Genomic DNA, 14,072 nt, shown 5'->3' on the forward strand with positions numbered 1-14,072 from the left:
AATCCATGCAGTCTGTTCATTTGCAGCGTTTAGCAATCTACATAAAAAGGCTATTTTTTTTTTTAAACGACTTGACTCGAGAGGCAGTGAGTACAAACAGAAGCACTCAGTGCCTCAAATGAGAATCAGGAAATATTCAATTGTAATGGGAGCTGCGATCGTCCATGTATGCAGTCAATTCTTTGCTTTGCCTTCTCTGAGAACAGAACATCCAGCAGATTATTTCTGTCATATTCACCATGTTCAATATGTAATTTGACCAAAGTAACTTTACAGTTACTGTAACAACTATAAAAGTTTACATTTGTTGGCTACAATTCTCTTGATATGTTGTGTGGTATTCCACCTTGTGCTGACATTCAAGTATTGTCCATGTGTAGCTTCATAAACTCAGCAGGGCTGCTGTGGATATTTTCATGCTGATATGGGCCTTTTTCTTTTCTCTCTGATACAGCCACCATGAAGAAAAACAGCGTAGAGTTTCCCGTAGGAAATGGCCTAGATATCAACGAACTGGATGCAAAAGGCTTCTCAGAAGGTGACCTGCTTCTTCAGGTGAGAATGATCAGTTTTATGACTGAAAATGTGGCAAGGAAGGAATTAACCTCTTATTCTCCAGGGTATTTTTTCGGTTTGTCCATCTGAATTTACATGACCAAAGCGTAAGGCAAATTATTCAGTAACTGCATGAAAGAAATGGACATTTGTATTTTATTTATTTATTTATTTTTGTAAAAGCCCCCTCAAATTAACAGAACGTGTTTTATGATCACATGACATTCTTTGTATTATTTTATAAAAATAATTTTTACAGAGCAGATCACTGAAGAGACGCCATGTGTTTATAGTTTATAGCCTAGATTTGTGGAAAAATGGGTCGACTTTCAAAAGAGAAAAAAAATTGTGAGTTCAGCTTCTTTTATTATAAGGGCTTAAAATTACATCACCCATCGATTTGACTGGAAAGAAGACAGTTTAACAGTTAAAACAATAAGCGAGAAGAGTCTGTACATCGCAGTGTTTTTACAGCAATTGCTATTAGTCCTTTGACACAGTAAATAGTAACAAAACATCTTTATTATTATAATTGTTCATTATTAATATTTTCAATAGAATGTTATTCCGCCAAGCAAAATAGTTTTCTAACAGCATTAGTTTGTCGTTTTGCACAGCAATCTGATTCAGTTGGTGATGCAATTTTGATTATCAGCCAGTGCCAAAACCTTGGGAAACAACATGAAATGTGTGATGTGTATATGTACATTCTGGACTGATTTGTTTTAGCTATGCATACTAATTTTATGGTTAATAATTCTTAAACTTTGATCAAATTTGATTGACCCAACTGATGATTTAGCTACTAGTTATGTTCATTTTCTGCAGTAAAATAATTTCAGAGTTTGTCACACGTTGTATATTCAAAACACTGGTAGTTTTCATAATACATTGTAAAATATTTCCACATTGCAAACAGTGGAAGCAGCTGCAGAGAGAATGGGACTCCTAACAACCACCTGCAAGACCTTTTAGACACCAAAACTGCCCCATTAGATAAACAGAGAGAGGAGGTTTCTGCTCTGCTGTTCTCAGAGCAATGGACTGACTACCAGAGAGTCCAGACCTCAGTCACTGAATACGTTTTGGGATTATTTGGATGGTGAGAAGCAGAAAATGTTAAGCCAACTTCTAAGACTGATCTTTGGAGGTGTGGCTGCAGATTTCTTTGCGAAACTGAAAGTGAGTCTCCTGAAAAGAATGGAAGCTGTATTAAAGCTAAAGAGTGGACATAACAAATACTGAAACATCTGATATTATATTTAGTTGTTGAGGTTTCTGAGTATTTCTCTATCCTCTGCTTTTTTCCTGAACCTGAGAAAGAATAGCTTGCACATAATGCTGTTATGATTGGAAATTAGGCAAATAAATGGTAAATAAATGATCTCTAACTTTGTACAGTACTGTAGCCAGAGCCAGTCTGACCTCAGTACTGACCTGTATTGTAGCCAGAGCCAGTCTGACACTCCCTACGCACATTGCATAGGGCCTTGCAAATTACACAAGAGCACTGCCTCTCCCTCATGTCAAAGCTGTGTTTTGTTTATACCTTCATTTAGAAGATAAAGCAAAATAATTCATCTGGTCATGAGAAAAACACCATCAAAGTGAATTGTGGGAATGGCAGCCAGGTAATCTTGCGTTCCCTCCTCTCCAAGTTTAATGTCAGCAAACAACAGTAACTTTTAACAAATAAAAGTTAATGTGCTAGCTGGGCTGTCTTTAGTCTGTGAAAATGAAATTCAACTATTTATTACGTTTTATGAGTGTGAATGGGCAACATATACAAACTGCAGCTCGGAAAACATAACCGAGTTGTGTGTGTGTTCGTAGATACATGCATGAAATGAAACTCGTGTTTGTGGAGACCAGTCCAATCCATATAATTAATAGGTGTGACGGCACACTCCCTACACTCCCAGAAAAAAAAAGGTATGATACGGTCACTGGGGTGGTACGGTCACTCTCAATGGTACATCTCAATAACTTTAGTCAGGGAAAATAAATGTCCCACAATCCCTTGAAATTATATTTCTAAGTTGTATTGACTCAAACATCAGACTTTTTTATTGTTTTGTTTTAAAACATTCGATACAAATACATACTTTTCGTTGGACCTTAAATTGGACCACTGGTGTACATTTCAGGGAACATTTACATTGTTTGTACCTTGATGAACAAAAGATGTACAACCCCAGTTCCAATGAAGTGGGGGCGTTGTGTAAAAAATAAATAAAAACAATACAAAATTTGCAAATCTTTTTCCACCTATATTCAATTGAATACACTACAAAGACAAGATATTTAATGTTCAAACGGATAAACTTTATTGTTTTTTGCAAATATTCACTCATTTTGAATTTGATGCCTGCAACATGTTCCAAAGAAGTTGGAACAGGGGCATGTTTACCACTGTGTTACATCACCTTTCCTTTTAACAACACTCGATAAGCATTTGGGAACTGAGGACACTAATTGTTGAAGCTTTGTAGGTGGAATTCTTTCCCATTCTTGCTTGATGTACAACTTCAGTTGCTAAACAGTCTGGGGTTTCTATTTTGCGCTTCATTTTCAATGGGAGACAGGTCTGGACTGCAGGCATTAATGGTGCCTTCACAGATGTGCAAGTTACCCATGCCATGGGCACTAACACACCGCCAGACCATCAGAGATGCTGGCTTTTGAACATTGCGCTGATAACAATCTGGGCAGTCGTTTTCCTCTTTGGTCCAGAGGACACGACATCAATGATTTCCAAAAACAATTTGAAATGTGGACTTGTTAGACCACAGGACACTTTTCCACTTTGCATTAGTCCATCTCAGATGAGCTCGGGCCCAGAGAAGCCAGCGGTGTTTCTGGGTGGTGTTGATATCTGGCTTTCGCTTTGCATGGCAGAGTTTTGACTTGCACTTGTAGATGGAGCGACGAACTGTGTTCACTGACAGTGGTTTTGTGAAGTGTTCCTGAGCCCATGTGGGAATATCCGTTACAGAATGATGTCGGTTTTTAATGCAGTGCCGCCTGAGGGATCGAAGGTCACGGGCATTCAGTGTTGGTTTTCTGCTTTTCCGCATACTTGCAGAGATTTCTCCAGATTCTCTGAATCTTTTGATGATATTATGAACTGTAGATGATGAAATCCCTAAATTTCTTGCAATTGCACATTGAGAAACGTTCTTAAACTGTTGGACTATTTGCTCATGCAGTTGTTCACAAAGTGGTGAACCTGGCTCTATTCTCAGCCTTTTGTTGGCCCTGTCCCAACTTCTTTGGAACGTGTTGCAGGCATCAAATTCAAAATGAGTGAATATTTGCAAAAAACAATAAAGTTTATCCGTTTGAACATTACATAGCTTGTCTTTGTAGTGTATTCAATTGAATATAGGTTGAAAAGGATTTTCAAATCATCGTATTCTGTTTTTATTTATGTTTTACACAACGTCCCAACTTCATTGGAATTGGGGTTGTACCTGCATAGAACCTTTATTTCTAACAGTGTATAGGCACACATCGTTCTAAAACAAGACACTGATTCTCAAGTGAGGCTTGTAAGGGGAGCGCTGGGGTGTCAGGTGTGTCTGTGTGGCAATTACAAATGGTTTACATGGCTCACAACTCAGGTAGGAAGGCCCTTTTAAGAATTTTACTTAGGGCCTCAGGGAGGTCAGGCCTGGCTCTGCTTGTAGGTTTCTACAGCATGTTGTAGCTAATGCCTGTTTTACATCACCTCTGCAACAGTGGAAACAAAGAAACAAAGGATCTGGCTTGGATCAGGCTTAATGTAGCCAATGCCTGATCCATTAGACTATACTGGAACAGATCAGGACATCTGTACTGGTAAAAGTGAGTATTTTGCGGCTCTGAACGTGACTCAGCCCGCCAGATATTAGAATCAAATGATGTGTTTTATAAATAAATTGTAACATTTTATGATTTAATGTAAAGTATTCAATAAGCACACTGATGGAATTTTTGACAGATAATGACTAATAATGAGTTTATTAAGAACTTAACTTAAACTTAATAAACTCATTATTAGTCATTATGAGTTTATGAAAACTTATGTAAAGCTCAGTCTCACTGACAGCCGTTACTCCATGTTGCATAATTCAGTCGCTAGACAGAGTTTATGTAGGTGCATCAAGGTAAGTCAGGTCATTACTTAAATACAAGGAAGTTATAACAACGGAGACAGTTTGTTCTGGCCACATTTGTGAAAGTGCCGTCACGCTCAGCAACAGCAAACAAAGCAGTGTAAGCTTTCCTCCTCCGCACGACTTCACTGTGCTCAAGCTGGTGTGTCAAATGTTCCTCACTGAAGACTATCATACGCTCGCAGCTGAGTTCATTAGCAGATAGGGGGTGTTGGTGTTAGCTCATGACAGCTTGATAACTATTGCCAACATGCTGCTGAATGATTGTATGGTGTAGATATGAACACTAGTTGATTTGGAAATTGTTTTATTATGATTACTGTTGCAACAGTATTAGGGCTGTCAAGATCATGACATTTTAACTGATGATTAACTGTCATATATTTACAATACATGATGCAATTGCCTTTTCTTGTTCATTATATGCATCTTTAAAAGCTATGCTTGCTAGATAGCTGTATGTCTCAGTTACAGCTGTATGTCTCAGTTACACAAAATCATAAGTAATAACTTTTTTTTATATGTCTCAATAACTGCATTTACATTTAGGTGCCTTAATCCAACACAGTCAGTTCACATTTTCTTTGCTGTGGTCAAATATAAGTGTGAAATATAATTTTATAATCATTTTATAATATGTTCAATATTGCCCCACACTTGATCAGATTTGATTAAGCTACTTGATTTGGCTACCAGTTATTTTCATGTCCTGCTGTAAAATCACTTCACACACATTTTCGCATACTGAGGTCTTTCATATTGGGTTAACACCGTGAAGTAGTCTATGGTGTAATATTAATAGACACCCAGTTCATATTTTCTTTTTTGCAGTTTAATATTATTGTGAAATCAAATCCGGAAAACTGCAGTCATCTCAAATAATTGCGATAACGTAATAATTGTGACAAGCCTAATCAATACCGATACCATTTCAGCACCATCACTAGCACTTAAATACACTATTGGTATCAGGTACTTTCTGTAGTTGAAGTATTAAATGAAGCAAGAGACCTATCAGCGGTCTGGGATTATTTCAAATTTGAAACAAGCAGTACTAAATCCTTATTTCAAAGGCTTAATGCCGGTATTTCAAGGGCAGGCATGACCAGTAAAGATGTTAATTAATCAGATTTAATGAAGCATTTAGAGATGAACAGTGCCACAGTTACTTTTAGCTTTAGCCATATAAACATGAAGTTATCCAACAAGTACATACCATTCATTCTTTTTGCTTGTGACACAGAACACTGATGTTTTTCTAAGTAAAAAGTAAAATTACATACATATATATATATATATATATATATATATATATATATATATATATATATATATATATATATATATATATGTATAAGCACCCATTGAGCAGTTAGGTTAGGTTAGATTTTATAAGTATTGGTACTTGCTGTTGGCTCATACTTGGGGATCCACCGGTGTCGTATCGGAGGGGAAAAAGTGATATCAGTGCATCCCTAATAATTATCAGTGTGGTTTACAACCAAAAGAGCCAATAACTTACTATAATCACACTATAGTGTATATAAGTGCAGTGAGTAGAAGACTCTAATGACTCTAAAAACTCTGAACATGCAGGCTGCTAATGCTGGCTTCTTCATTTTCTGAACTCCACTGATTTTTAAAAATTCCTGCGTCATTGAATTCTCAAGATGTAAACAAAGTCATTCAAGGTGGTTTGGTGTGAAATGCTCCATTCTAGGGAAACTTGATATTTTTGAGAAGATTTTGGTTCTAAAACATACTTTCGGTGCAGGGATACATGCAGGACATTGTGGGGCAATATAGTCCCCAAAGAAAAAGGTATTTCATCATCAGCATCCCAGAAGACACATGTAGGTTCACTGGTGGTTTTGGACAGTAAATAAAATGGCTATATTCGTGTTGTAGACACGGCTACCCCTGGTTCCTATCACCACCACTGTAAAGAAATCTGAGTCTCTACAATGAACCATTTCACCCTAAACCACTCTGAATAGCTCTGTTTCACATTTCAGCAATTTAATTAAACAGAATTTTTGAAAGTTTCTAAATGAATTATTACATTAGTGCTACTGGAAGTCTTTAGTGGGATTCCCCTTGGCTGGCTAAAGATAGCTTGCAAACTGCTGGAATTCCGTTGTCCTGACGTTTTCACTCCATGGCATTGGAGCGTGACAGTACGTGCATCAGTGCATGTGTGAGTGAAAATAGTGCGTAAGGTTATTGTTTATGATTAATATATTCCAATACTACTATTAATAGCAGTTAAACTTTCCCCTTTATAGAATATCTGCCAGCAATTACTCACCTTATGAATAAATAGCAGAGCAAACACTTACATAATGGCTTCAGAAAGTAGTTACTCAAAATCCGCATCAGTTATGGTCAAAGTGAAACATCTTTTCCTTGTATAACCATGTGACATACCTTTGGAACCTGATAACATAGTATCAATTTTCTGCCATTTCTCGTTATCTTTAATTGTACATCAGAGTCAAAATAAAGCAGAAACTGTTGGAGAGGGAGTCAGATTGAAACTAAATGTATCAGGTGCTGCAAGTGTACAGAATTATTATGATTTATGACTATTACAATTTGGAACCACTTTTGGAATCTGAGAACTTACTAGAAGCTTAAGAACACAGACTTTTTCACAATTAAAAACTTCAAAATGAGCTTCACCCTCAATAAGCATTTTAAATGATTCCATTTCAAGTGTTCAGTTCTAAAACACGACTTTTAAATTTAGCTATGAGTGCTATTACTAACTTTTTACACTGTTTTTTTTTTTTGGTAGGCTCTCAATGGTTTTGTGTTGGTGGTAACTGCAGAGGGATACGTCTTCTATGCATCGCCTACTGTCCAGGATTATCTTGGCTTCCACCAGGTGAGTTATGTTCTCCACTACTGCAGCTCCAAATGATCTACACTTAAATGCTTTATATCTGCACTTACTGGCCATTTTATCAGAAACAAGCACTTTATAGATGCACTTTGTAGGTTTACAGTTACTTACTGTAGCCAACTTGTTGCAATTTATCAGGCATCCTGATACATTGGTGGAAAGGGGCCATCGTAGGACTACCACTGACCAAGTATGATTTTTATGAGTGCAAAGCAACTGATAGGCAACCATCAACAACTGTAAACCTTTAAAGTGCTTGTACTCTGCCCCCACTTTGTGACATGCTTTAAGGGTGCATTCAGACTAGGCAGGTTTGGTTGGCTTAAAATGAACCCTTGTTCTGTTAGTGTTATTCAATGGATCAAGTGAGAACACTATCCTCCTTATTCTGGTGCCCACCAAATAAGTGAACCAAGACCTCCTGAGCAGGTTCAAAGCTCAGAACAAGCTGTGGTGCAGTTTGTTTGAAGTATCAATGGATGTGTTTATGATCTCTTCATGATCTCTAAATCTGTAATTATAGAATGGATAGTTTGGGTGTAAAGTGATGTTTAAAATCATTACAAAATACTCTATATACACATTTGACTGCACACATAAGTTATATTATATATAAATTAAAGTGCTGAGGTTTTCCTTTCTGGATAAGCATTGAACCTCTTGAGGCTGTTACAAGGATTTCACTTTGCCTTGCATTGTAACCATGGTAACAGAGGGAGTCTCATGGCTTATTTCTCTAATATCACAAGATGACAGAACAAGATGTAAATAAAACCAGTAAGCCCAGGCAGAACAGAGTGCAATTCAGAAAGCTTGGTGGGCATTATCTCCGTTATTGTATGTCATTAAATCTGCCCAGTCAGTCGTGACTATTTACTCCTATGACTTTTTTTGTTTACATGTTTTGGTTTAGTGTTAAATATGTCAGTGTGAACGAAAAGTGAACCAAAACTAAAACTATGTATTATTTTATGTTTTGGTCCGGACCAAGAGAAATGTACTATAAGTATAAATGCACCATAAATGTGTTGAGTTCATTGTGTTAGGAAACAAAATATCAAACCAAGGGGCATTTATTTTAAACCAACCATTCCAAGACTGTCAGTTGATATGTTTCAGACTGTTTAGCTGTTTCTTTGCAGACTTCTGGAGGTCTACATCCAAAATTGCCTCCTTTGCACACTAACAAGCTCATGATTCCATTAAAGAAAACAAGCTCATCGTCATCTTTTTTTTTTTTTTAATTGAGGTTTCAACCTCTGTGCTCTGAAGTAGCCTCAGTCTGGTTAGACTCTCTGCAGTCAGAGAGTCTACTGTCAGTTTAATTTTGTGCTAAATGTTGTTTTTTTTTTTTTGAAGCTACATGGAGAAGTTTCCAATAGTTAAATGTTTAAGGCATCAAAATACTTCTTGTGGCCACTGTACATGATAGGTGTTTCTGATAAAATGGCCAATTGCTTCAAATACCAACAACCATACTTATTTGGAGAAGCAGTTTTTTCTCAGCACAGATACCACTTATTATTCACTCATTTACACTCCACATTGCTGGAATATACAGACACAATTTTGATAGGAACTGGTTCAAGTTACCTTTCCTGATCTGAAGCTTCAGAGGATTTTATCACAGAGAGACAGAAAAACTTCTGCTTGGTGTGTTTGCAATTCAAATTACATTCAAGTCAAATAATGTCGTTTGCAAAAATTATCCACACCATAAGAGATAAAGTACAGCATACAGACTATGGTGATTTTTGAATGCAGGCCGGCCACCTTGGTCCGTATGCGTGAGGAATGTTTATCGCTCATGAACCAGAAACTGTGTGAGGGGGAGTCAGGTTGAAACTAAATGTGTCAGGTGCTGCAGGTGTACAGAGTGAATATGATATATCACTGTCAACATTGGGAAAAACACCTGGAGCCCAAGAACTTCCTAGGAACCCAAGAACATCTTTCATAATTAGTTAAAAATGAAAAAACTCCTTGAATGTTTCTAATAAGTGCTCAGTTCATCACTGCATGTAAGCAGGCTTTCTTTTTACATGCTAGAAAGGCGCATACTTTCCTACCAAAATCAAAAGCCTCTGTGTGCCAGTATTTGCTTACTATGTTACTCAACCTCTTGGCAAGGATCCCGGCCTTTCAGTGAGCAGTGAAAGAAAAAAGTAAATAACCAACCCTGAACTTGTTTTCCTTTTTGACACGCTTGTCTTTAACTCCTGCAAAAATGTTTCTGTAAGGTGACATTAAGGAACATGTTGCAATTGTTATTAAAAGTGCTACTGAAACCTAAAGCGCTAATATCTCCATCTGCATCAACTAGAAAAACCAGTCCGCTTAAAGACATAGTATCTGATTTCCGAAAGCATTGTTCTCAGAGCTCTTTTTTATTAGCAGCCATGCTTAAAGACAGCTCCTTGTAGATGTGTCCAGATTTTTGAGCCAGTTGCATACTGGGCTGGGGTAACAAAACAATCAAGTCTGCAGAATAATTAGGACTACCACTATTTAATGTACACTCATCATCTAAAAAATAGTTGCACCCAGAAGGAAGTGTCAGATGGCAATGCTATTCAGAAGGAAGATTACCAGGAACAATAAATGATTAAAAATTTAGACTGATATGGGCAATATTTATTGAGTTACACATACAGGAGTAGTGACTCTCAGTATGGTGTTGGGCCGCCATGGTTGTTAATGCAATGTGCCAGACGTCTTGGCATGAAGTTCCTAATAGTGTCCTGCGATAATCCGTCCCGTGCAGTTTGAGTATTCCCACATAAGCTTTCTGGACGTGTGACGCATGACAACAAACCATTCATCTTAGCACTGACCATGGTGCCTCCACACACAGATTCATTGGTCATCTCCACTAAGACAAAAGCTGGATTCGTCAGTAAAGATGAGCCGCTGCCATTCTGAGTCACTCCATGACAGTCTGGCATGACACCGTTACAGTCTTTGGCGTGGTGGACGTTGATGTGGCAGTCATCGAAATGGTCTGTGTGCATGTCTGTATTACTAATATCTTCTCTTCTTCCTTTGCAGTCTGATATGGTCCATCAGAGTGTGTTTGAATTCATCCACATCGATGACAGAGCCATGTTCCGCAGGCAGCTTCATTTCGCTCTCAACCCAAAACTGTTAGATGCAGATGGGGATGGTGATGGTAAGTGAATCTGGCTTAAAGTAGAGCTTTCATACAGAAAAAAAGAAACATAAAACAAAACAAAAAATATATATACACACAGTACTTCTATATATTTCAAAATATACTACTACTAGTATGTAAATATATCAGTATCAAAATTAAAATGTTTTTAATTAAAAATGTATGTAATTTCCCATTTCTTTATACAATGTTGAGCTCAAAATGGGAATTCAGTTTAAATACTGTGATTTTAATTTGCCATGTTATATACTAGTATTAATATTTTACATAGAGATTTAGATGCTTTATGAATAGCTATATTTTCATTAAGATATATTTGTATACTGTAACTGCATAATTATGCTTAAAGTGATTATGCAATAATGCTGTCATGACTAAAATATATATTAAAACTCATCTGCATTTCACTCTCTAAATGCATTTAAATTGCATTATCATAGAGAACACCAAGCTAGAAGCAGGTTTTGATTGATTGAAGTATGATTGACAGGTTGGGAAGACCATGAATTTGAAAATACAATCTGGTCAAATGCATTTTTAACAATGTTTTGACACAGAATAAGGTGCTTTTGGTGAGAATACGTAACAGAGCGGAGGTGTTGTTTCCCCATTTACTTTAACTTTCAGGATTAACGTTTTTCAAAATTATTTTACCCATAAGGTATGCAGAACAGCAGTGACATCACAAGAAATATCATGACCTACGACCCACAGTACATCCCACCAGAAAATTCCTCTTTTCTCGAGAGGGCTTTTGTGTGTCGTTTCCGGTGCCTTCTGGACAACTCATCTGGGTTTCTGGTACGTTCTGAAGAGTACTTTTTATAGATAAGCCTAAAAATATTGTATATAGGAGTCATTGTTATAATGAAATACATCTGAGCTTTTTTGTCTGTATTATGGTTATCCAGCACTTCTACAGCACTAAACAACTGCATATAAATTTAGTTTGATTATAGAGACCAATTGTGTAACTGCATCAACTGTATAGTAACACGCAGCTGATAGGATGGCAGCTCATTATCTTACATTATTAATTTATTTTTACCAGTTAGTAGATTTTTTTTTGTTTACAGTGCACTTTATTCCAAATGGTTATTCCAAATCTAAAAAAAAATTGATACATGTCATATGTTGCAAAAAATTTATAGTAGTATTATAATATTACATATACATTATAGTATTATAATATTACATATTATTATATAATTTTATTATTATATTATTAAAGTATTATAATATTACAACCCCATTTTAAAAAAAGCTGGGATGCTGTGCAGAATGTAAATAATATAGGATGCAATGAAATGCAAACCATGTAAGCCATATTTTTGAAAGAACATACTACGAAGACTTCTTTTGTAGTTTTTTTTGTACATTTTTGTACATTGTACATTCAATATTTCAATGTTCTTCCAGAAACTGAATTTTCAGGGAAGGTTGAAGTTCCTCATTGGGCAGAACAAGAAGGCTGAGGATGGTTCTGTACTCCAGCCACAGCTTGCCCTTTTTGCCATTGCCACACCTGTCCAGCCACCAGCCATTCTGGAGATACGCACAAAGACACTCATTTTTCAGACAAAGCATAAGCTGGACTTCACTCCTCTGGGCATTGACTCCAGGTAACTTTCAGTATTCTGCATAAACCCTGTTATGAATGGTATAGCATCTGACAATAATACATATTATTATAACAATTTAGCAATATCATTATCATAATCCCTATTTTTGGTATTTTGTTTCTTTACTTGGACTGAACAAATGGCATAATTATCTTAAATCTTATTGATATCTAATGTTTCTTATTTGTGATTGGTAAATGCTTACTAGAATAAGATCTATCTTATTTCTAGGCATATTTTATTTGTTTTAAGCTATTACAGTCAGTCAGCACCGAAATCTGCTAATAAAGTGAAATAATTGGAAATTATCTAAAACACATACAAAATAACTACAAATAAATTAAATAATGTCATAGTAAGTTTACAGCAATCTCAGATTGAGAAATGTTAGATATATCGATTAGATTTAAAATCATTTCACTTGATAAGATGTAAGTTTTGCTGTGAAATACTGAGCTATTTGTCTTTCTTTTAGGGGCAAAGTCGTATTGGGTTACTCAGAAATGGAGCTGTGCATGAAGGGGTCTGGCTATCAGTTCATTCACGCTGCCGATATGATGCATTGTGCCGACAATCATGTCAGAAGTATGTTAATGTTCACACCAGTGTTTGTTCTATTGTGTTTTGGAGCTCTTGTCGTCTTTATGAAATTCACATATATTGCTTATTGCTATGGTCATTGTAGGGATGTGCTTGGGTACTTGAGTTCAGCTAAACTATTCAAGGTGCCTAAAATTGAAAACTGAAAACACTATTAATTTAGTTGCTATGTTTCATCAGAGAAAGATGGAAATGTACTGTCCAACGATTCAGGTAAATGCCAGTTTTATGTTTTGTCAGGATTATGAAATGTCACCGTGTTTTACGAGTTAGTATATTGCACTTTACCACTACGGTGTGACTACCTGAAAAATAACGCATCACCGACAATGCATTCTTAAAGTGGAATTCCACCCATTTTTTCCCAAATGTTCTGCATAACTAAATGGTTTAGATGTAAACAATGCCATTCAGTGTGGTTTGATGTTTTCACAGTAGTGGTGATAGGAACCAGGCTAACTAGTTTAACCACTCTAGCTGATGTTGGATCCAGAAACAGTGAAAATTAATTTCTCTGACAAGCTAACGTCACATCGTTCACTGACGAGAAAAGACCTTGTGTAGCAGATGCCACGTCCTCATCAGCATCCAACATTGAAACAGTTAGTGTCAAGTCAACTGACATAAAAAAAAAAAAAACCCACAAAACATTTTCATGTTTTAACCTCCGGTGCTGTTATCTAAAAAGTAAGTCCCTATGCCAGTTTTGGAATTTTTTCTTTTTTGTTTGTTGCTTTTTTTTCTTCCCTGCCGAAAAGTGGACATCCGTTCATTAAATCTTCCGAACATTTGAATGTCTAATTTAGTCGGAATGCAAATCCCTGGGCTATACTGCATGTTTAAACAATGTTAATGTACCATAGTGTTTTGTTTATTTGTTGATCGTAAATGTTTTCTTCTCTTAGTGATAAAGACGGGAGAGAGTGGAATGACAGTTTTCCGACTTTTAACCAAGAATGGAGGATGGATATGGGTCCAGGCAAATGCCAGGCTTGTGTACAAAGGTGGACGGCCTGACTTTATCATCGCCCGGCAGCGAGCTTTGGTGTAAGTAGTACCAG

The 14,072-nt window shown here is 36.5% G+C and overlaps 1 protein-coding gene across 1 annotated transcript in view; it reads left to right on the plus strand.

Annotated features, from left to right (window-relative positions):
* LOC108425964 (aryl hydrocarbon receptor-like) overlaps nt 1-14,072 on the plus strand; it is a 43,105-nt gene that overhangs the window by 25,033 nt on the left and 4,000 nt on the right. Inside the window, exons 3-9 of the mRNA XM_017695071.2 lie at nt 455-555; nt 7,510-7,599; nt 10,666-10,786; nt 11,451-11,590; nt 12,209-12,411; nt 12,887-12,996; nt 13,917-14,058. Coding sequence (XP_017550560.2) covers nt 455-555; nt 7,510-7,599; nt 10,666-10,786; nt 11,451-11,590; nt 12,209-12,411; nt 12,887-12,996; nt 13,917-14,058 — 907 coding nt within the window. The remainder of the gene's footprint in view (nt 1-454; nt 556-7,509; nt 7,600-10,665; nt 10,787-11,450; nt 11,591-12,208; nt 12,412-12,886; nt 12,997-13,916; nt 14,059-14,072) is intronic.

Source organism: Pygocentrus nattereri, chromosome 6 (assembly GCF_015220715.1).
Source record: "Pygocentrus nattereri isolate fPygNat1 chromosome 6, fPygNat1.pri, whole genome shotgun sequence".
NCBI classification, from domain to species: domain Eukaryota; kingdom Metazoa; phylum Chordata; class Actinopteri; order Characiformes; family Serrasalmidae; genus Pygocentrus; species Pygocentrus nattereri.